At 41.6% G+C, this 25,361-nt stretch overlaps 1 protein-coding gene across 4 annotated transcripts; it reads left to right on the plus strand.

Moving 5' to 3' along the window:
• Positions 1 to 939: 939 nt before the first annotated feature.
• On the plus strand, positions 940 to 25,361 carry fam107b (family with sequence similarity 107 member B). Of its 4 annotated transcripts, none has more exons than XM_044036350.1 (4): positions 940 to 1,135; positions 18,976 to 19,114; positions 22,806 to 22,962; positions 24,089 to 25,361. In XM_044036350.1, exons 2-4 carry the CDS (start codon positions 18,987 to 18,989, stop codon positions 24,206 to 24,208), a joined length of 405 nt encoding a protein of 134 aa, XP_043892285.1. In that variant the 5' UTR covers positions 940 to 1,135; positions 18,976 to 18,986; the 3' UTR covers positions 24,209 to 25,361. The 4 variants fall into 4 exon arrangements, with proteins under 4 accessions (XP_043892285.1, XP_043892284.1, XP_043892283.1 ...); XM_044036349.1 differs by having other exon boundaries at positions 941 to 1,135; positions 18,943 to 19,114; XM_044036348.1 differs by lacking the exon at positions 940 to 1,135 and adding an exon at positions 17,441 to 17,627.

Consider the following 25,361-nt stretch of genomic DNA (forward strand, 5'->3'; position numbering starts at 1 on the left):
ATGCTCGGGAAATTCAATCTGCATTGACAACAGGCTTCATGTTGATTGATTTCAGTCAATGGTAACCAATGGTCAAATGATATGAGCAAGAAAATGCTAATGATTCTTTCACTAGATCTCAGAGTTCATAACATAATCCAAGAAAGGAGTGTAGGAAAATGCACAGCATCAGTATATCTAGAATATGCATACATCTCCAAATAAAAAAAATATATAATAAAATAATTGAATGCAGCTTAAATGTGTGAATTTATGTAATTGATTTAAAAATGAATTTCTTTCACATTTGTTACACATTTTTATGTACATATATTGAGTATTTTTTTATTTTTAAACTATTTTCTTAGCAGCTGTTTTAATATTTCCGTGTCTTATCTCAGTTTCCATCAGCTTTTTTGAATTTGAATTTTGATGCTCCTATTACCTTAACACCACTTTATGATAGTTTGATATGGTTTATACTGTTGAGACATATCCGACGTACCAAAGAGGATTAATGATCCTTGTTAAATTGTTTTGGAAACAAAAGTTTAAAAAACAAACAAACATGTATTGTATTTTTTATTTTTATTTTTACATATAGCCCAGGACTATTGGCACATTTTTATTATTAATTAATAAAGTCAGAATTCTGACTTTAATCTCTGAATTCATGCTTTAATTATTTCTTTCTTTCATTTTTTATTACATGTGAGCCTAACATTTTTCCTTATGATCTCTATGAATTCAAACGTTTTTCGTACTATGCCTTTTTTTTTAAATCTTTAAACATGTTTGTGGCTTCTCGTGAGCTCTCCATCCACCCACATAAACCACGCCCCGCCCTGAGCTCGAGGACTCCCCACTACTACTCATCCACCTCAGTGGGCACGGATGAAAAAAGAGGAGGCGGAGCCCGTCGGTGGCGTCACTACAACCCTCCCACCCAGCTTAAATTTACATTTTCTATGGGTCCCGTCTGAGTGTGCGTGTGTGTGTGTGTGTGTGGAGCTCGTGTTGAACAGTTTCCAAAAAGCGGGGAGTCGCTCAGACACACCTTAACCGAGACAAGTGACACAGAGACGCGCTGATGTGGCCTGAAGCCCGGCGTCCACGGAAGAATTGAACAAGTTCAGCTGGAGAAGTCGACTTTGAGGTAGGTGTGTGTGTGTGTGTGTGTGTTCGCGTGTGTCCGTGTCCGGAGCTGCTTTTTGTACGTGTTTCACGAGCGCACTAACAAAAGCAGCAGCACGTTTCATTGAACTGAGCCTGACCCCGTCCACTGAAGAACCAGCGGGGTTCAGGGGAGAGAAAAGACCGAGGACAGAGAGAAAGAAAGAGGGGGAAAGAGAAAGAGAGAGGTGATGAGATTGCAGGACACAAACTCTTGTTTCATTGTCTCCTTTTGTTGTTGTACGCATGACTGTAGCGACAGCGCCGTGAAGGAACATAACACGTTGTGCTTGTTGTGCAGCAGCCAAGACTGGGACAGTTAGGATGCGTTCACTTTGTACCGGTGGTGCGTTCACTGACACTTTACACTTTTTTTTTATTTTTGCGAAGAATAGTAGCACAACTAGTGTTTATTTTCCCTTTACTGTATCTCGGTCCTTTTAGAAAATATGTTGTTTTAGATAAGTGACATTACACGCATTTAAGATGTACACAGTCACACATTTGTCTTTCGTGGATTTAAACAAAATGCTGCTTTGTTTTTGCGAAGTGTTCACAAGTAATAATGTCATCTCTACCCTCGAGGAGGCAAACAGCCTGAGAGAGGACCATACGTTATGAATGAGCCGTGTGTGTGTGTGAGTGAGAAATAGCACAGCAATGACTAAAGCCCTCTGTGTCCAAGCACATGGCACCAGTCAGAGCTGTCATCAGGCACACGTACTCCACTAACTGTCACGAGGCGTGTGTTCCAGGTATTACTCGTGTTGTGGGGACCTGAATCTGTTTACACAGTCACAGTATGGGGACAAAAAGCAAGTTCTCATAATGTAAATTATTACATTTTAAGTTGAAGACATGTATGGTTAGGGTTAGGCCAGTAGTAGTTATAGTTAAGGTTAGAGTAAATGAATGTAAGTCAATGTAATGTCCTCTGAAGTCTCTAGAAACCAGACTTTGTGTGTGTGTGTGTGTTCTGTATGATGTTGCAACTGGTTTATCAGTCTAAAATCTAACATACCATAACCACAGTGGTATTCATCGTAGTGACTTATTCTTTCTGTCAAACTTTAACAAGACATTAAACAGACTGGGCTGTGAATGTCTATAGAAGGTTGAAGTCAGCTGTGTGTGTGTGTGTGTGTTTCTGTTGTAGACACACTGGGAGGGATACACCACTCCCCAATGGTGGGTCATCAGATGGTGCATGACTGTCCGTGATGTGTGCAGCTTAATCAACCCTTGTGACTTCAGCATGTTGAATCAGTGTCACCATCTGTTGGTGACAGTTGATGAAATCCAGCCAATCAGAAAATGATTAAGCAAAAAGGACTATAGTCACCGAGAGGGCGCACACCAAAGGGCCCTATGAACCTTCTTCCATACTTAAAGATCCAGTGTGTAAGAACTAGTGACGTCCAATGCCGTGACTGTCCTGTGCTCGCTCCTCCTTTCCCAAGTGTGCCTGGGAACTGCAGTGGCCTTCACACACCAGAATGTAAGCATTCACAACTCTCAATTCTCCCACTCTGTGCTGTTTTCTCCGCGTTCATCACTGGTTCATGCATGAGGTTTCATGTGGGAGGAGTCATTCTTGCTCATTTGCATAACACATTTCAAAATAAGAACTATCAGTTTGAGCTGTAGAGACATGTAGGCACAAGACGGCTGCCTCCCTTACCTAAAGCAAGTGACTTTTTAAAACAATGATATGTTCATACAAACACACTCATGGGTTCATTTCCAACAAACTCTCCTGAATGCTACACGTGAGTTCCAACATCATCTTCACACGCACTGTTTAAATTGAAGTTGTTGTGCTATCATGTGTCCGTCTGTCATGGTAAATGCTGAAGTTCATAACAACGGCTTCCCTTTTGTAATGATGAAACAGAATACTGCCACCTGTTGGTAAGGAAAGTCATGTATGTGCCAGTTGCTTGTGCGTATGGGTGTTGTGGTAAATATACACATTATTCATACCCATTCACACGCTGCCAGCCCAGCCGTCTGGAGCATCGCGGGGTTAAGTCTAAGGACACAGGCACATAGACTAACATAGCTGCATTAATCAAACTTCACAGCCTTCCAGTTGAGAGACAATTTGCTCTACCACTGATCCACCGTTGCAGTGACCATTGTTTCTGTCTGAACCAGTCTTAATGTGCCGACATGTGTGATAGTGCAGTATCTCGTTCATATCGCAATATTTTTTTTCTGTGATTATCGTGGCAGCCCTGCTCCTCAGCTGTAGACTGTTAGGTGTGTATCAGTCTTGAGGCTCCATCACAGTTGCTCACTGTCATTTGCCATCAGCCGACTGTCAGGACTGCGTGTCCCGAGCTTTAGTCTGGTTTATCAAGTGAGAGAAGTGACTAAAGCAGGTGGCCCAAATGAGTATGTTTTATGGTACGGTGCAGATCTTTCAAGTGTGTGTGTGTGTGGGGTGGGAGGGGAAAGTTTCTTGCACATGTGTTAGTCATTTGGAGCGGAGTTTGCAAAATGATTTACATCTGTTTTCTGATCTTTGAACCCCCTCCTTCCCTCCTCTCTCTTTCTCCCTCCTGTTCCTCTTACTCAGTCTCATGCTGTCTTCTGTTTCCCGTAAGGGCTGATGCTGTCACTAAGTGTGCGAGTGTGTGTGTGTGTGTGTGTGTGAGAAATGCTCTCTGCTCCATTATTATCGCACTCAAAGGAATTTAAATATGTGAATGAAATGTCTTGAGTTTCCATTTTATAACAGCACATGTCCATTAGTGGTTCTGGTGGTTGTTTTGTTTTTTGTTTTTTTTTACCTGTATCGTTTTAGAAGCCGAGTCCATGTCAAGGACTCAGTCTGACCTCAAGTAAATCAAGGTACTTGGGTCAGGACTGGGTGTGTGTCCAGGAGGGTGTAAGTGGCAGCCCACACTGGGTGGACTGTATTATCTTCTACAGCCCTGCTGTTCTGTCTGTCTGTGGTCACAAAATCGCCATTACTCAGCAGAAATGCACTGATCCTTAAGACCTGCATGTGTGTGAGTCATTGTTACGAGTGCTTCACTCACATACTGTTCATTCCTGGTCAAAACTGTCTTTGCAGCAAAGGTTTTTTAAAGTCCGTCTCCTATAATTAGCCATGTGAGTAAAGAGTAAGGTTTCTGTGGGAGGCATTAGCATCACAATAGTATATGCGATCACTGTCCCACAACAACTACTTACTCATTCTGTGATTATTGACATGTTGAACGATAATCATAATGATTCGTCACGTTATCCTTCTAACTTAGGATTTGGAGTAGTTTCATTCTTTTCACTGCTGTCCACTTCTTCATTGGCCAGTTAATTTAAGTTCACATTACCCTTATTCCTGTCATAACGGGGAACTCACGGGTCACAGGGCAATCTTGAACACAGCTTTCACATCGAGTGTGGCTACCTCAAAACAAACACTGCTTCTTTTAGCATTAACAGCACTCATTCATATTTGTTTCACAGTCGTATGTAGTACGGCGCAATTTTCTATCCGTAGACATGTTGCTACGCTGTTTGTGTGCGAAATACCGTGTAGAGGTTGGTTTGGGCTGGTATTGTTAACAATGGCTAGCCCAGGAAACATTTGCATCCATGGCTTTTTTCGGCTCCTCTCTGGAATGCGTTGGTATCACTCCCAGCTTTGAGTTCCGATGTAAGCTATGTTATGCATGTGTAGCATAGCATAGTTACTTAGACGTAACTACGTCAACACAGGCAACTCCACCGTCCTCATTGGGTGCAAAACCTCCAAAAACTCGCTCTACAGCGTTAACTAACGCCGTAAGCGTGTTAGTAGCATCAGACCTTATTCAGTGGTGGAAAACTTTTGCTTTTAAGCATTTACTGGATATTGTTACATTCATATTGTTAATAAATCATTTAAATGTGGTACATCGCAAACAAATGATAGACATTTTATCACTCATGACACCATGTAGACAATCATGACAAGAAAAACAGTGATCCTAGACTAAACTAGACAAGTCTACAAATGGCAGACCCATCTGCACTGAAAGAGAGCAAAAAAAGATTGAGAATCAAATCGAACCTTGAGCTTAAAATCGGAATCGAATCAAGGATTTGGAAAATAGTGACACCGCTATAGTTTACTGTTGAATCTTTTCCCAGCCCTCCAGTCACATAATAACAGATAAGTGGATGTTTATGAAACAAAATCATTACCTTAAGAGGAAAGCTGGGCTTTTGTTTACACGCTTTAACAAAAATGTGTTGGATCGCTGCTTTGTTTTTACAATCAGTCTTGTCGTTTTCTCACAGACCCTAATCTTGTGATGCAATACAAACACGAGTGATGCAATCACAGGATACAACGACCGCGCGCAGAAGTTTGTTTCCATTGTGTTGTGGTTTTGTTACCATGGTTTTCACATTATGATGTCACATTTCAGGTATTGAGTTTCTTGATATTGAGCGAGAGAGAGAGAGAGCTACAGTGTAATGGGGTTTTTGGTGGATAAAGAATGGAATCAGACGTGCAGAGGCCTGACTTCAGTACTGTTTGAGTTGCCTAACGGCTCAGTGTTGATTTAGAGAGATAAGATGTATAAATATATGGATGCTTACCAAAAAAGACTAAAACAAACACAGACACACCTTAAGGGACTCTCAATGAAGCCCATCGATTTTCCTGCTGTAATGCTGGAGCTTCAATCACAATAAAGTACCATTACGGCGCTGACCACTCTGTGTAGGATGGATGACACACACACACAGACTCTAAATGCCTTCCTCCTTGCAGCTTGTTAGGTTGAAGTATACAGAGATAGCGAGTCTGACTGAGACGCACGAATTGGATTACGTTCTTTTTAAATCTTTATCAAGATATGTGATACAAATAGGAATGGAGGTGGGAGAAATAATCTAGTTTCCGATGCATCGCGATTCTCTCAAACTATTATGAAAAGGCCTTAATCTGCAAATGAAATCAAGCATTTTAAGACTGTTCTCGGTTGAATTGACTGAATGATAAAAGTAGGGCTGAATGATTTTGAGTAAATATAGAATTGCGACAATAATTGCGATTGCGATATAATTTGCGATATCAGAGGGAATATGATCGTTACATCATTTTCATTCGAAAAATACATTTAATCATTATATTTGTGCAGATCTGAGAGAAATGATATTTAGATTTAGATTTTTCTTTCTTTCTTTGTTGTCCGGTGAAATATGTGATTCAGAAAACTTTATAGCTCCCAGAAGGGCAATTCATCTGCAGCTTCCCATACACAATAAACGTCAATGAAAGTAAATACAACTGAGTGTTTAATTAATCTTTTTTTAAAAGATTTAATTATATAATCACTTTAGAATTGTAATCATTGCCTTCAGAATCATGATCGAATCATGAGGAGCTAAGGATTCCCATGTTTAAATGTGTGTGTCCGCTGAAGAAGAACAGAATCTCTGGTCTCTGTTCCAACCTGAAGTTGACGGTGCTTCCAGAACATGTACCCATACTGCTTTTGGAAACTTCCATCGTGCAGTGAAACCACATGATTATGATTGCCTACTATCCTGACTAAAAATATGCACGCAGTGTATATTTTGTGTCATGTCGAGCATAAACCATTTGAGGATAAAAAGAATCCTCATTTGGCCTGTTTTTGGACACCTGGTTACCTCATTATCTGTCCGTGTGTGTGTGTGTGTGTGTGTGTGTGTGTGTGTGTGTGTGTCAGCTTCCTCTCGTCTGTGTTTCTCTCACTCACTCTCGATTGTCTCTTTAGCCTAGGTAGCATTTGTTATTGGGGGTTTTCTCTGCTACCATGTAAACAAAGGAGAACCTCCTCAGTCCTCCCCAGGAATCCTTCACAGCCAATGGGATTTGAGCTCGCAGCTGGGCTTAGCCAGTAGACAGCGAGGAGGGGGCGGGACTCTAGCCACATGCAGGGGAAAACATCAGTGAAGCACACGGCTTTGTATCTGGAACTGGAACAGACAGCAGAGCCATAACAACCCCCCAACACCCACCCAACAGCTCTCGACCCTTACAGACTAAGAGACTGTGGTTTTTTTTACGATATAGCTTTTACACCACCAAAGAGACTGATATTGCTGCATTTAAAAGGATGACGTGTGTGTCTGCGTGTGTGTGTGTGGAGAGTACATCATATACTGTACTCATACTTTTACATGTCACTGGGGAGGAGCCACATGAAACATGCATGTCCTCGGTCTGTGTGTAATTTGTCTTCTTACTTAATGTCTGCATGGCAGGACTGTCTGGAGATTCTATACGTGTGTGTGTGTGGTTCAACTCTCTCAGTCAGTGCCAACTGTTCTCTTAAGATCTATACATACACATACAGGACCATGTGTCAGTGTCAGCTGTGAGAGAGTATACACCAGCCTTTTGTGTTTGACTGACAGGTGTGACCCCACACTGCCCCCACCACAAGTCACCCTGAACAGGTGTTCAGAATTTTGGTTTGCTTCAGCACTTTGATTTGAACTTTTTTAAAGAGACGTCTCTGCAATCCAAATGTTTGTGTCGTCACTCAACGGCGTGTTATAACCTGAACCAGAGCTCCTCAAACGTCGGAGCACTCAGGACGCACAAACATTTGGCAACACGTCCAAGGCCCACGCCCAGATTTGTGCATGAGCACGAAAGTAGCACAAAAAGTTATAATTTGTCCAACTAAAACTGCACTTTTAAAATACATGTAAACATCATAGTCGGATTAACACACCAACATAATGCGGTAGGGAGTTGAATTACTATTGCATACGTGTATGTATACGTTCAGTTGTATACGTTCCTTCATTCCCTCCTCCAGGGTAAGGTTTCATTGAGAGTGTCCAGAATGGACTTGATTAGGAATCAGCACATCTGAGTGACGGCTCAGGTTGAATAGGTTGAAAATAAAGTAAGAGAGTCAAGAGCCGTGGAACAGTTCTGTTTGGTACAATACAGTACACATTTCTTTTGTGTTTTCTTTTAGGAATAGTACCAAAGGGGTACCAGAGTTAAATGGTATGGTACGGTCAGCTGATTGAGTGACAGAAAAACCACACTCCCTTGCGATCAGTGTAAATATCCAGTCCAGGCAAACACCCACAGTCTATTCTCATACAAAGCTTGACGTGAGAGACAAACAGCCACCAAGTGAGCAGGAAAACGAGCGTCTGTAGTGCAGACTTTAGTGCAAGTTTGTGTTCTGTGTGTGTTCCTTCTTTTTAAATATATTCCCTCTTGAAGGATGCAGCTACACTTAGCCTGAGAAAAGAACTGCCTTAAGAGGACAACAAACTATTTTATATCAAAGCTGTATGATTATAGGTGCCTGTGTGTGTGTGTGTGTGTGTGCGTGCGTGCCCGTGCCCCTACATGTGTACTATGCTGTAGTCTGTCCAAAGCAAAAATCATTGTGCAGGTTCATCACATTCCCGTAGCATGACTCAAAGTGGTGTCTGGGCCTTTTTCAATCCATCCCATTCATTCTGTAATCTGCCCCCGCCCGGGGGCTCACGACGCACTACGGCTACAAAACTGCATATCAGTGCGGAACACACACACACCGCCATCGAAGCGGACGTGAGAGTTCACACATGTCCAGTTGCAGCACGGCATATGTGATTTATGCTTATTACTCCACTTCTTTATTTTAAACAGCTGCTTGTTCATCTGATCCTGTCAAGGCACACAAACTAGGGTATGGCTTCAAAAGAATATTTCGATATTTGTGGCCGATATCAGCACCCTTCCCTTGGGGAAACGCTAGAGCAGCTCCACCGTGTCAGAAAAACGTCACTCCCTTGCGACCGGTGTTTCTTCAGTGCCCTCAGTCTTAACGTCTTGTTGAGACAAACTGAGCAGGACACAAACAAGCTGCTGGACGTCCTCCATCGTTGTCTCTTGTATTGTCGTTTGCTGTGTCGCGTTTGTTGTCGTTGCACCGGTGCCATGTCACGCTACGGGGTCTTGCTGATGCGGTCGACTTACCGAGTAAAGGTCCAGTTCAAGATCAAGAATTTTTTATTTGTATTATAAGGACATAATGAGATTTTGCAGCAACTCCCGCCTTAAAGGCACACAATAAAATAACAAAGTATAACAAAAGACTTAACAAGACACTTAAATAAGACACAAACGAAATGTAAAACACAACAAAATATAAAACTTCAAGTAAGTGATTAAGGTTTTCTCAGTGGAAACGCATGTCTGACCCAGGGCTTTACTGTCCCACGCTGTACCAAACTGTGCCACGATGGAAACGTGCGTCAGACGATATCTTCAATGTAGATATAATACTGATATATTGCCCGGACCTAATATATGAACATCTTGCTGCGTTGAACTCTTAAAAGCTGGATGTGGAAGCGGTCAAGCTCATTTGCAAAGCCCAAATGCAGCCGTTGTGGTCATCCAGTGGGTGCCAGACACAAAGAGGGACGGCGACAGACAGACACTCATTTTTGACGAACTAAAGCCACATGCAATCACAACACTTATAATGCTCCCTATAGTGATGAATGTACTGAAGTTTGTTGTTTTTTGAGAAGTGGAGTTATAAGTAAGTCCCTCCCCTTTCAGCCTTTTATCCAAATAGTCTGTGTCCAGTAAACAACTGGCCTCATTTTAAATTTCCCACTAATTGTTGTGGTTCTAGAGGATATGACATCAAATACAGTCCTCAGGAGAGAAGGGAGAGTGTTTTCAGCTGTTTCAGTGAGAGTGATGAGAACTGTATGGACGTTGAAGGGAGTGAAATTCAGATGTTTTTCAGATGAACTTTTTCATCGCTGGAAGGCGTAGTGATGAGTCTGGGTCATGACAGTCTATGGAAACACCCTGTTCTGCCTTTAATGACATCACACAAACACACATTTAGCTCATGTCTTACTCACATGATGCTTTATGTGTTGCGTTATCCATTTCCTTTTCTGCATGCGTGTGTGTGTGTGTGTGCTTATGAACCTTAAAAGCCCTCTGATTGTACATTCCCATACCCTCACGTTCTCCCTAGTGACATCATCATCACAGTATTGTGGGAGCAGGGCGGCTGCCTGCAGAGGTCAGTACTTGATGAGGCCTCAGAATTCCCCTGCTCCTCTTCGCCTCTGCCCCAGACCCCCACTCTGAGGCAGGAAATACAAAACAGACCTCAACCCCCAAACTCCCCAGCATACTTCTGAGGAACCCTTTTCTCCATCACTTGATGTCTTTCCTTGTGTCTTTCTGCAGATCCCATGGTTTAGTTTTGTTGAGGCAAATGCAAATTAAAGTGAGATGGATTGTTGTGCCTGAGGAATGAAGAAAGCCAGGAGACAATTTTGACATTGTGAATTTCCCACAGTAGTGTACCGGTCGTATACATGAAAACACAAGGGTGGTGTTTTGAGATTGTGTTTCAGTGCTGACAAAAATGCCAAATTCATGTGAATAAAAAGCAGATACGTTAAAGGAAAAGGGTTAATTTCGACTTATTAAACAGTGACCCACTTTTTAAAGATGCCAAACCACCGTGACCCAACTCGCAATGTAAACTGCGACAAGAGCAAATTTGGGCTGTAAAACCAGGTTTGGTGAGGTTGAAGCGTAGCGTGTGTTAATAAAAGATACGTATCGTTCAAACCGAACTTCCTGTGTGGCTGTGAGGCTTGCATAACGTGGCTTGCTGAACCTATTTTATATTATAAATTAGCTATATTTGATAAATGTATCACAACTGTATTTATTGAAAACATATTTACGTTTTAATACTTCGGCTGGACCTTTTTTTTTTTTTTAATGAGCTGGTGGCTGGCTGCTGAAGTGTAGATTATTTTGTCACAACAAGTGTGATAAACAAACTTAAATGTGGCCTAAATGTCTGTTACATTCAAACCCTTGTTGAATGATTTCACACAATTCTGATTAATACTATCAGCTCCACCCGTCTCTCTCTCCCTCTCTGTTTTCAGTGTAGCAGAAATCGCCTGCTGACGTTCTCACACTGCACACAGATAGTCATTTGTTTTATGTGAGGACGGACAGAAGCAACAGCAACATTGAGCTGTATGACTTAAAACACTAAGAAAACCCGGTGGTATACACATAAACACTTCCTCAGTCAGGTCTGATAGTTTTGCTTGACAGAGACCTCAGATGTTCAGTTTTCAGATGAAGGACGTGGTATAAAATTAGTTTCTGTTCACCAGAACCAAACAGGGGCAGAATAATAACAACATCCCCAAAAAAAAGTTACATGCTGCAGCTTTAAGTAAAGGCTGGAAAAAAAAACCCTGTACATTTATTTGGAGATCCCAAAAAAACAATTGAATGCATTTGCATTATTGAAACATGATCGTGCTGTTCATGTTGTGTCTGCTCTCATTGACTGTTGGTTTTTTTCTTTGGCCTTCATACAGCAAACAGGTTTTGCATAGATTGTTTTATGACAGGAAAATATGTGTATTTATTGTTTGCTCTGAGAATATCTTTGTGTATGATAGAATACAGGCGTGTGTGTGCAGCTCATTGTCACTTCTAGGCCTCTTTCACTTTTTCTGTCATTCTTCCTCTCTCTCTCTCTCTCTCTCTCACACACTCCCCCTGCTTTCCCTCGCTCCCCTCAGCTGTCAGTAAAAAGCCTGTCTATGTGTGTGTTTTAATTAAGGCGTCCTTTAGTTGTGGCTGAATGGCTGCTTCATTAACAGAAAGGCAAGGAGACGCACACCCAGATCAGTCTGTCTTATACTTAGCATTGGAGGGAAAGTGTGTGTGTGTGTGTGTGTGTGAGAGAGAGAGAGAGAGAGAATGGGGTGTGGGGGTTGCTTTAGGGTTATTGATGACGCAATTTCCCCTGAGAGGTGGACCTCCCATCTGTGAGCGGAATAGACGGGATAAAGCCAAAAAAAAAAAAAAGACAGACACAGAGCGAATGAAATCAAAGTAAATGGGACAAGGAGGAGCTATCGGAGCAAGAGAGCAGATGGCAAATTGAGTTTCAAGAATTTTTTAAGTATTTTTCATTCAATTAATTGTTGTCCGTTCTTCAGAACTGCAGCCAATATCAAGAAAATCTACTAAACGTGGTTGTGGTTTGTTGTCCTGGGTCACGTAGGCTGCTCACTAAGCACCAGTAGCTAAAAAAAAAACAAAAAAACCCCCCACACAAGTTGAGTCTTGTTTATCTGATGTGTTCATGACAAACCGGATCCTGAAATGCTGATCCGTGGAGTTTCCTCTGTAAACCTGATCCCTGTGCACGATTGTGCTGGATACTGTGGAAAATGTGTCCTAGCGAGAGCGGTTGATGTTAGAGTGGGCGTGGTACGCCGTGTCTTCACAGCCGGCACGCGACAGTTGCCCGGCCAAACCCCGCCCCTCTGCAGAGCTCCAGGATGGTGCGTTTGTGTCTGTGTCATGGAGGGGGATGGAGGGCTGGGGGTTGTGCTGTTGGTGGTGGCGGTGGGGGGGTCAGATGGAGAAGCAGGCCACCAGCTGCCCTCTGTCCTCGCCTACGTTTGCTGTCTCATCCAGGCTGCAGCAGGAAGAGGGACACTCATGACAGACGACAAGGCCGAACCTTGTCATTATACAGCATTTAGTTCCCCATATTTTAACATTTATTCATGGAAAACATACATAATTAGCTCTTACTTCTGTTCCAATAGCAAACCGCTTTTTTGTAATTCATAGTATTATTTGCCTGCTTCTTACCATTGAACTAAAAGATGAGTGTTGATAATGGCCAGTTACTGTAGTCCCTCTATGTCCAACATCATTACTCTTTCTGCCCATCTGTGCTCCCCATCATGCAGAGGGCTTTTTATTGCATAGATTATTTTGTCAACCTGCCATAATAATAGGTGCTTTCACACAGGAGCTACTTTGACAGTTCTGTAGAACTCTTAAGGAAAATCCCCACATTATTGTCTGCATTGCAAAGGAACTGGAGTGATCGTTATTCTACAAAGCCTGTCAAAGGTCCACATTGATTAGCCGTTGTTGCACCTGCTGCTATTTTGTTTAGTTTATTTCGCTATCCAATCACGGTTACTCCTCCCCCCTTACGTCCCCTCCCCTCTTCTTCTGCAAAGATTTCAAGCAGCAGGCTACAGCGTCGCATTCAGTCTCTATATCAACAACAACACTGTTCACCGCACACAAAGTCGCGCTGTTGTATGGACTCCTCTGCTTTAAGAAAATTACACTTTAACGTTATCTGTGCACGAAGCCACCAAAGTATTTCTGTTGTTATGGGTGGAATGTAAAGTGTTGTCGTCGACTGGTATTGCTAACAGCGGCTAGCCCCAGATGCCTTTGCGCTATGACTTCTCAACTGGAACGTGGTGAACCCCAAGTTTTGAGTTCCAATAGAATGTCGTGTATTTCCAGCTTTTCCAGACTTTCCAACTCTAGCTTTACGTCCAGTGTTCACAGTGTTGTAGGTCTGTTTCAGAGAGAAACACTACATCTATGCTTCTTGTCAGTAAAAACGTTTGTTTTAGTCATTTCATGCTGAGCAAACTAAAACTACAGGCAGGGAAACAGAATCAGTGAGACACTATAACGCTCCACCAAGCTTTCATATTACAAAAAAGAACATTAAGCGTGTTTGGAGCTGCCCACAGGAAGCCTTAACGTGTCTGCATCCTGGAAATTGTGCTGTGTCACTAAATTAAGTGAGGGTGATGGCACGTCTCCATGGCGACTTGAGCTGAGTAGGAAATTGAGAAATGAGTCTGTAATTATGAATGCAAGTGTGTTAGCTGTTTTCACAGAGTTTGCTGCTGCATTAACCACTTGGCACAGTGCAGATGCTCTACCCTTCCAGGATATATTATCACTGAATCTGAATCAAGCTGCCACCACAGGTCCAACCTTAACACAGGCTACATCCACATTACTTGGGTTGAAAACTGTAAGGCTGCAGTTCAGTCTGGACAAGCAGAAATGGAGATAAAGCAGTTACATGCTGCGACAACTTGACTACCAGCTCTGTTAACACCCCCGAAGGCTCCCGAAATGCAGGACTCATTCTCATGTGGACAGCCACTTATTTTCAGTTTCAGTGTGTATCAGTCTGGCTGTAGCCACAGTCACACAGTATACTTACTGCCTGTAAACATTTTCTACTGTAAAAAGTACAGTGCAGATTCAGCATGATTTATACGTGAAAATGCATTGTTTCAGCTTCAATGTGGATTTACTTCTCTAACTTTGATTGGATCATATGCCTGCTGATTCAACAATGTGACATTTCCCATGACGTGAGCTCACAGTCACATGAGGATGACAGGAAGAGAGTGAACAGAGGAAAGCCTTTTTTTTACTTTCCTGGACTCTCGTCTGACCCACTTTTTCTCCTTTCTTTTCCATTGTTTTGACCAAGCGTCTTATTATATCCTCGGACATATTGAATTCTTCAAATGAGGCAGCCTGTAAGGTCTTGTGGAGTCCCATTGTCTGTAAATGCATGTGTAAGCATGTGTGTGTGTGTGTGTGTCGTCTCCAAAACCAATAAACAAACCGGATTTAATAGGAATCCTGGAACAGAAGTCAGCTAGTGTGTCTCCATGCAAGGTTAACCACTGAAACAAGCACTAGTGGGGAATCAATTTATTGAATGAAGCATGTCCACCTCCACTCCACCAGGGGGCGAAACACCCCTTTCCTCTTGTTTATATAGTCTGGTTTAGCATGCGGCTAGTTTTAAGCCAACAGAGCGTAAATTCAGTCTCCTTAACAGTTCCAAAAATATGCCAACAACAATTTCTTCATGTTTTTGTCACTGTTGTTCTCTGAGCTGGGGCTTCTTTTGTTATTTTTTATTTACTCTTTACTCTCTATTATTTCTGGCTATAAAAACTGTGGAAACCTCTTATAGATCTATGTAACTGTATAGTATAGTCAAAATCTGGACCCTGATCCGTACTGATACTGTGGGGAACTGAGTGGCCTTGGTGTGTGTATATATATATATATATATATATATATATATATATATATATATATAAGTAAAGCAAAAGCAGAATAATTGTAAAGTAAAACCTGCCAAACTACCAGTGTTAAGACTGACTATAAGTAGGGCTCCAATTTGAGGTTGCAGGTTTCTTTTGAACTCCCTATGTCACTTCCTCTCTCCCTCGGGGCGCAGAGGAAGTCTGAGCAGATGTGTTAAACTAACGGACACTTTGACAACACTGGCAGTCTGTGAGTCTCTTCCCCCCCCCAGCTTCCGCCATGAGCACAACCCTGCCTTTGATGTGCTCAGCACGTGTGTGTGTGGACCCCGTTTACCGCCTTCACACGCACACAGACACTGTCACTGTGTTACAGCATGTTCCTCAGGTTAGAGCCAGCGATGGAGGCTCATGTAAGAGTTTATTATTATTTTGAGGAACACGCTCATGAGTTCATTTTACTTTTCAAACCTGACCCTAGCTTCTCTTAGTTAAGTTTAGAGTTGGATAAATGATTGCATTTCTATACCCACATTTAGGGGTGGCTGATGTGGGCAAAAAATTATATCTTGATATTTTTAAAGATTTTGACCATAACAGTCATTTTGATTTTAATTGTTTACGTTAATAATTGTTGCTTACGGGTTATATCAATGGACACAATGTTTCAGGAAAACAAACTTTAACATTCAAGTAAAAATCCAAAGACTTATAACTGAACTACAGTGCTGCTATGCTAGTGAGAGGTCATGTGATGCACACAGGCCCACTAGTGGTCATGTGACACTGAATCCTGCTCATGCATTCAGGTGTGTAATTTAAAATTCCCAATGATGTCAATTTGCATATCTTTAAAACAACAACCATGAAATTATCTTAGACAGTATATCTTACCCACCTCTACTCGTAAATTCAGATTTGTTTTCCCAAGTTAGCTAAATAAAACATTTAAATTTGACTGGGGCTGCAGTGATTAATCGATTTAAGTGTTTTCTTTTTAACGATTAAAAGAAGCTGTCTTAATTTTCACCTTGTGTTTTCATCTATGTGTATATATATATATATGTGTGTATATGTGTGTATATATATATATATATATGTATATATATATATATATACACATGTGTGTGTGTGTATATATATGTATATATCATATATATATATGATTGAAATATGGTTAAAATATACAAGAGAAATGCACGCACAGCCATTAAATCCAAGCCAAGTGTATTTTTGTGTCATTCCTGCGTCTTTGTTCTTCAGCAGCGACACAAACCATGTTTACCTTTTTTGCTCCTTTGTTATGTAACTGACATGGTTGAGTTCCTGCAGTGTGAGATTGACGACCTCTAGTGGTTAGTTCCCGTCATTACACACTGACCCTCTGTGCTGTTGTTTTGATGCTGAGGACACACTCATGTCTAGCACGTTCAGTGTCATGATTCTCAGGGAAAACAAAACACACACTGATTGTTCTGTTCAAGTTCACTCTGTTCACTTCAGGCGGTAGAGACACTGGTAACCTGGCAACACCACAAAGTCACAGGCAGATTTTAGAACACGAGCGTTTGTTAATGTGAATCATTCCTCAGACTGTGGGAAAAACAACAAACGAGGCTTCATATTTAACCGCCTTCCACTCAAACCATCTTTTATTATTCACTGAAGTGTGAAACGAGCTTCATCCTAACGTGTGTGTGTGTACATATTTATTTATATATATGTGTGTATGTATATATATATATATATAAATATATATATATATATATATACATATATATATATATATATATATATATATATATATATATATATATACATATATATATACATACACACCGTATATATGCACTGCAGCTGTGACAGTTATTTGATTACTACATTGATACATTTATTGATTGTTTTTTTAATAATTAAAACAAGTTTTGAGCTTCTTAAATGGGAATATTTTCTGGGGTTTTGAGCTTCGTATGACAAAGAAATCATTAAAACTGAATCATTTCGGTTTGTGGACAAAATGAGACCCTGAGAATGTTTCTACAGCACTTTTCTGTCACACATGTAGACTAGCTAGAATCGAACCCACAACCTTCCAGGGGAAAAATTACTCGCTCTACAACTGACCCACCATCACCCGCCATCCGATTCTGATTCCTTGGTCACAATGTAATTAAAAATCACAATATTTTTTCTGTCAATACAAAAAAAAACTATGAGCATAAGACTCATAGATTTTTACATAACATCTCTCTATACAGAGATGTGTGTTGCAAGAGTGGGAGGGAGCAGAGAGAGAGAGAGGGGGAGCAGAGAGAGAGGGAGCAGAGAGAGAGAGAGCTATAAAACCGACTTTGAACTCCGACCAGCTCAGCAGACAGACAGACAGATGTGCCCGACACCTCTCCTTATGTGAGACTCTACTGCAGACTGATAATCGGAGCGGCAGCGCGTTGTCAGAGGCTTTTCCAAGAAAAACCAGCTCCCTGTCAGAACAGCAGCGATGACGACAATGTTCAGATTCCCCGTGTTTCCTCATCTGCAGGGTGAGTTCTGTGGCGGAGACTTGAGTGTTTGTTGTTGTGTTTGTAACTGCAGTTAAGTGTGAATCACTTGGCTGTTCTAGTTCTAGTCCATGTACAGCATGTACATTTCTGTATGTGTATACATACCTTCTTATGCTGTGCAAAGCAGTAAAAATGAGCACTGATTGTAGCTGAAATAAGTTATTTTGTGATGCGTGACCTAGTCAAAGCATTTGTGTGTTGTATCTTCTGTCGTAACTTCTCAAACACTTGTATACTGAGGATGTTTCCATGTGGTTCTGATTAATCGCTTCATTGTTGTTGTTGTTTCCGTCTGACATGAGGACGAAGTGTTCCCTCATATTCAGTCAGCGTGGAACAATTATGTAATTCCAGTGCCGAGTCCTTGCATCACGACAGAGAGAGAGTGCATTCAAAAACTCTGCTCTTCACTGTTCAGATGCTCATGAGGCACACAGGGGACAGAAAGAAAAAAAACCTGCTGTGACTTCTGTCTCCAAATAGACAGCTGCATGTCTTTACTTGCTGCATCTATTCATTATTACTTTAGTTGATGGGACAAACTGTGAAAATGTTATAATTATTCTGCTTTTTGTGGCCCAATAACTTACCATAAGGGTAGATTTTTTTTAAAAACAATACGTGTTCTATTTTTATTTGATCATTTTCTCTTTGTGTGGCGTTTGCCTGTTCTCTCCCCGCGTGTGCGTGCGTTTCCGCCGCCTTCTCAAGTTTCCTTCCACAGTCCGAAAACATGCAGAGGTTAATTTGACACTACTTAAACCGTAGGTGTGAATGTGAGAGTGAATGGTTGTTTGTCTCTGTGTCTCTGTCCACGGTGAACCTCACCCTTCACCCTGTGTCCGCTGGGATTGGCCCCACGACCCTCATGTGAAGGATATGATGGTTCCAATAGTTTCAGGCAGGCTTTATACCAGTGAGAGGTGTGACACTGCCGTCCACAGTTCAAAGTTCTCTCTCCCAGTTTGTCTCATCCTCTCCTGTCTCATCCTGCAGTTCAGTGTTCTTCAACGCAGCTCAACATTCACCCAGCAACTCCTCATCAAAGTTCTCCTTTGTTATCATCCTCATTCTTTCATCCTCATTCCTTAATCCTTCTGGATTCTTCCTCCTCTCCCACCAGTCCCCTGCATATGAGTTAATAAATGTTTGTTTATTCACCACAGGTGTTATTGTGTTCAGAATATTCAACATTATCGCATATAGTGCATGTTGTCTTATTCCTGTCCTGATTCCTGATCTTGATTCGTGAGCCTTCTCATAGTAGTGTGTTTTTGTGTGTGTGTCGATGCAGATCCGTGTGACCCTGGTCTATCACTGTCACCAGGGAGGAGTGTCATGGCAGAGCCAGACTATCTGGAGGGAGACTGTGATGAGCTCATCAAACCCAAAAAGCTGATCAACCCGGTCAAGACTTCCCGAAACCACCAGGACCTGCACAGAGAGCTGCTCATGAACCAGAAGAGGTCAGGAAACCAACACACACAACTGAAAACCATATGTTTTCTGATTTAAAAAAACAAACAAACAAACAAAGCAACAATAAATGGCTTAAATCCAAGTGAAACTGAGACGATAATAAAAACCATATGGGACCTTTGTTTTCCACATGCAGCAAATGATTAGACAGATGATATTTTATGTGTTTATGGAGTGATAAGAGGCTGCTGCTGCTGTCCTCAACTAGGAACTCTCCTTGAAGTTGGAGCAGTTTGTTTTGTTCTTTTATCTCGACAGTGTTTATTTTGGTTACAGTGTCCAGATCCAGGCTGATTGAGTTTAACCTCTAGATGGATGGAGGATGAGTTCTCACAGCAGCTCTGTCTCTTTCATGTAATTGGTTTACAGAAGTATCTGTGCAGTGAGTCAGTGGGTTTACACTGAGGGGAAAAAAAGTGACTTTTAAAATACATGGAAACATGTCAGCCAGGCGGAACATTATGAAATATCATTTCTCACAGTCGGACAAACATCCACCGATCATGTTGTTGAACTACAGTCACGCGTGTTCACGTTGAACTCGACCCGAGTGGGTTAAGACGATTTGAACGTGTTCCACAGTTCCTGCGGCCGTGACAAAAGGGTCACACGGGAAGTAGTAAAAAGCCGAATTCAGTGGCTCTTATTTTGAAAGGTTGAAAGGAAGCGGTGTGATGAAATACTGGCTGAGTGACTGTAAAGAAAATGAAGTCTGCTTGGCGTATCATGCAAGAAGTTTAGTGTTTAGCTGCACAGTATACGTCCATGTAACCACTCCGTTACACCATTAATACAAAAGATAACATAAAAACTCATATTTAAAAAAAACGTGGTAAACGTTGTCATACTTCACGCATGCACAGAATAAATCCAGTACAGGGTATCCACTACAAATCGTTTCAATGTCTACCAGAAAACATCTGATACTGATCAGGTTGAAAGGAGCGTATCGCCACCTAGTGGAGCGGAGTCGCACACACTGTTTCCATAATGGAACAGTAATAGAAAATGGTTACATCCATAGCTCAGTTTAAGTTTACACACTGTACACAGACTGCAGCTGACTTCACTGCTCCCTCCAACATCCAGCAGCTTTATTATGTGAAACTCAGGATGTAAACATTTCATAGAAGCTATTACATAAACCTAGTGTTCATCAGTGTGTGTCATAAACTGCTTATGTAAAGATCATATACAGGGACCTGGCTGCTCACACAGCAGGGAATTTCCACGCAGCCTTCTAGTCTAGACTGGATTGCATGAATCCGTTTGCGTCCTGATCACTTTCACACTCAATATTGGTATCTTCTATTTCCATACGCTGCAGCCCTGTGGCCGAGCTATAAATAGCAACATAAACAACGCACGCTGATGGCAGCTGTTACATCACAGCAGTTACCCTCGGTGTGAGACCGGCCAGAGAGTGACGTGATGCAGGCCAGGAATTAATAAATGATGAGGAGAGATGATCTTATTTTCCATTCAAAATGTGGCTTTACAACAACTATAGTAATAATACATTTTATTTAAAAGTGCCTTTTAATGACATTCAAGGTCACATCACAACAGTAAAATCATACATCAGTAGTAGCACATAGTGAAAATATGTAAATAAAAAAGTGAATAAATCTAGTGGGCTTTGAAAGGCATGAACCTGTCCTTTCGTGTACTGTAAAGTCTTGTTGTCTTGGCTCGGGTCCTGTAAAGTCTTGTTGTCTTGGCTCGTGTCCTGTAAAGTCTTGTTGTGATGGCTTGTGTCCTGTAAGTCTTGTTGTGATGGTCTTGTGTCCTGTAATGTCTTGTTGTGATAGGTCGTGTCCTGTAAAGTCTTGTTGTGTTGGGTAGGTGTCCTAAAGTCTTGGTGTCCTGTAAAGTCTTGTTGTGAAGAATTGGTGTGTCCTGTAAAGTCTTGTTGTGATGGAGTGTCCTGTAAAGTCTTGTTGTGTTAATTAGGTGTCCTGTAAAAGTCTTGTTGTGATTCTTGTGTCCTGTAAAGTCTGTGATTGTCCTGTAATGGCTCGTGTCCTGTAAAGTCTTGTTGTGTTGGTGGCGTCCTGTAAAAAGTCTTGTTGTGTTGGCACCGTGTCCTGTAAAGTCTTGTTGTGATGGCTTGTGTCCTGTAAAGTCTTGTTGTGTTGGCGTGTACTGTAAGTCTTAAGGCTTCTGTATTCTTGTTGTGTTGGCTCGTGTCCTGTAAAGTCTTGTTGTGTTGGCTCGTGTCCTGTTACGTCCTGGTGTTTTCTGTCCTGCCCGTCTGTTCTGTCGTGTGCTGAGAGGATGGAGAGTTTGCCTACATGGTGGATTAGTCACAGGGAGGAGAGTGGGGAGTGGGGTGGATGGATGCAGTGTTATGTAATAAAGATTACAAAACAGTCCAGTATAGCTGAGGGCCTTTCACTGCTTTGCTACCTTAGCTGTAATGACCCTTCCCACACACACACACACACACACACACACAGGCATGGCACTCACCCGCCCTGGTGAAGCGTTAGAGCAGATGGAGGTATTGACGTGTGGGCTTTGTTCGCCACATTCCTGTGTGTGCTGGAGGGCATGCAGCCACAGTAGGAGGGGTCATGAGTGGGAGGGTCAGGGATGTTAATGTCGGTGGAACACGGTGAAAGCAGGCTCGGCTTTATTGCCTGGACTCGCTGCTCTCGCTGACCTTGACCCTCCTCCCTTATGTTTGTGCTCAGTAACGACCACACGATGTAGAGTCTCCTCCCCGTTCCTTCAGACCCTCACTGTCAACACGCAGGACAAGCAGCGGTGACTTTATGTAACACTGTTGTTCATCAACCCCCGTGGGCTTGGTTATGTAATCTCCTGGACTTAATAATGAATTTAATTAAGACGTTGTTGTTGCTCAACTGCACTCAGGTGGGCACACACTGTGTTCTTGTGTGTGTGTGTGTGATGCAGCTTGTTCATCTTTTAGGTAAAAGCCCTCAACTATAAGGTGAAGTTAAGTGATCTCGATGATCTGCTCTTTAAATTCGTATTAGTCGTTGAAATTGAGTTTCAGACCAAAGACACCCTCGGTCTTCTTCTTTTTTTGTCCTTCTGTGGCGCTTTACTGCTGCCTCTGATCCTTCACAGGCTGCACTCTTTATTGCTTTTTGCCTTTTATAGCTGACTCTGACTCTGTCTTAAGTACTTAGTTCATCCTCCGCTCCTCCGTCTTTCTCACTCTCTCTCATCATCTGGAGGAGTTTGGAGCGTTGCGTAACATTTGGTATATTTGCGCCTCCACGATCACACTTAACTGCGATTTTCCTGTTGTGTTGCATAACAATCCCTCTGGATCCCAGTGGCTTTGTTTACATGGACACATCAGAATGATCAGAATAAAAGTGTGTCTTATACAGACACGTATATATGAATGATTTGATGACATGGTGACTTGGTGGTATCGCGTGTCTGATCCACATGCTGGCAGCAGCCGTGTACGCAGATTAATAAATGTAGAACAGTCTGTGTTTGGCCCAAAATCAGATCATTTACCAAAACACACAACTGACCTGTTTAGTCCATAACAAGTAAAACGGATCAGTGTGTGATCCCAGAACCAGGTCGGGGTCCTGGAGTCTGGAGTCTATTAGAAGCATGTGTTTGTGTAAGCTGCTCATGAAGCTTCTCTGGAGTGACGTGCTGTTTTCTGTGATTGGTTCTTCACAGGGGTCTCGCTCCTCAGAATAAACCCGAGCTCCAGAAAGTGCTGGAGAAAAGGAAGAGGGAGCAAGTACTCAAGGCCCAGAAGGAGGAGCAGGAGGCGCACAAGAAGAGGAGCGACCTGGAGATAGAGCTCATGAAGAGACAACAGAAACTAGAGCAGGTAAATGATTGACAGCAGAGATATGAACACACACTCTGACTGTATTTGAACACAAGAGACGACAAAACAGAAAAATGCATGATTTTTCTTCTTTGTTACCATTTTTTTCACTAACTCCTAAAAGGTGGGAATGCTGAGTCAGCAATTCCCAACTATTGTTTTCCCATTTCTATCTTTTGAGGTCACTCGCCGCTCTCGTACTGTAGCGCTGATCACTCTCAGACACTCATTTGTCACAGAAAAACACAAAAAATGTTCTTTTTAATATGACATTTTCACATTGAATGCAGTAGTTTCCACTCAAAAATACTGAGAAACAATCACATTTTTGAGGAACGACTCAACAAAAATATTCAACAACAAAATATTTACTGAACATTTAAAATTTTTATCTAAGTATACAGTATGTTTACAGTCAGACATCATACAATGTGGGTTTTGTTTATTTTTGTGCACATGAAGTTGTGTAATAAGTAATATATACTTATTATTTTAATAAGTAAGTAAAAATAATAATGAAAAAAAATCCAGCAAAACAAAACGATGTCTGCACCAATCGATGCTTGGCACTTAATGATCAACACCTTTATTTCACTTATATCCATAGTCAATAAATCTGAGTTAAATGATGTTAAAAATAAAATGTTGCTCAGTTTTTCCTAACACATGGAAACGATGATGTTCTCAAATGTCTTGTTTTGTCCACAAACCAAAATGATTCACCTTTATAACGATTTCTTTGTTATGTGGAGCGAAGAAATGAAGAAAATATTCACATTTAAGAAGTTCAAACAATCGGAAATCTTGTTTTAATCATGAAAAAAAAGCTTCAAACCGACTAATCGATTATCAAAATAGTTGTTGATTAATTTAGTATTTCAACTTTACTGAGCTGTGACGTGTTTCCAAATTTCACAAATTTAATCAGATTTGAAACATTCTTAGTAAGTTTTGCTCAAGTGTGTTTATATAGTTGGTGAAATGTTATTTTGTGCTGGAAAAAAAGATAAAAGACGCTCGATGTTGCACGTTCTTATAACCTCTGTATATACTGTATGTTTACAGCGTTAAAGGACCAGTCAGTGATAACAATAATGGATTAATTCTGAATCATTTGAATTTGCAGCTGGAGCTGGAGCAGCACAAGATGGAGGAGGAGCAGGAAAACACCCCCGAGTTTGTCAAGATGAAGAGCAACCTGCGCAGGACCAAGCAGGAGACCGACGGCGAGGAACGAACCACCTAAAAACCAGCAGGGGTGTCTGAGTCGAGCTTGACTGTGTGTGTGAGTGTGTGCGTGTGTGTGAGTAAGTGATGTCTGTCGGTGACGTGACCGTGGCTTTTCCCAAACCTAGCTGTTCCTTCCTGCAGTGAGGAGAGACTTTACAGACTAAACAAAAAACAAAAGGACCCCACCGTCGACTCACCTGGACTCACCGCCGCCACCTCCTCACACCCACCCAGCTGCACACAGCACCCCCTGCAGGAGGGACCGAACACAGACATGTTACATGCGCCTCTCAGCGGGAGGCAACGCAAGGCTCCAGCGAGCTCTGCCGGAGAAATGAAACAACCAGACACGCACTCACCCCCTCTGGTCTCAGTCCTCTCTCTTTACTGTCATCAATGTTGTTCTCGTTGTTATTTTTTGTTTTTATCTTCTGAATCAAATAAGGAAAAGTGGACACTGGATAGACTCTTGAAGCTGTGTAATGTAAAAAAGCCAAAACAAATGTGCTTTTGTTATTTATGTTTGTAGCTTTTAGCCCAAGGTTTAGGGGAGGACACTTTTAGTGGTTCTGTGTTTTGTTTTTTATTTTTGTTTTACACTATAGTTTATGAAGCCAGAACAGGACAAAGGGAGTGTGAGGTTGTGTGATTTGAATTTTTCTTTTTTTTTTTTAACATGCCATTTTTCCTCAGCTAATGCAAAATGTGTTGGAGCAATAGTGGAACTCCCAGGCATGAGAGTGACATTTTCTTTATATATTCTGTCGTTTTGTATGAATAAAAGTGTTACATAATAAATAATTTAAGCTTTTTTAAAGTTGGTCCTTTGGACGGAGCGTCCGGCACCTGTCTGCTGTTCCTCGTGTGCTTCCACCAACAAACTCTTTTGGTAGAGGGAAGAAAAATGATTGGAAATGTGCATTCTGTCATCTTGAGATATCCTCAGATAAAATAAGCAGATTTAAATCAACAAATCTGAACCAAAAATAAATAAATCACACACAAAATGTCTATAAAATGACTATGATGAGTATGACGGGTCTAAATCTCTGGTTTGTGGGTCTCTAAGAGACGACAGCATGATTATTATCATGAGAGGAAAAGTTACATAAATGATTTCCCTGTGTTCTTCACCAGAATCTTCTTTTGAATAAACATCATTTAACATG

This window comes from Solea senegalensis, linkage group LG10, assembly GCF_019176455.1.
Source record: "Solea senegalensis isolate Sse05_10M linkage group LG10, IFAPA_SoseM_1, whole genome shotgun sequence".
Lineage (NCBI taxonomy): Eukaryota > Metazoa > Chordata > Actinopteri > Pleuronectiformes > Soleidae > Solea > Solea senegalensis.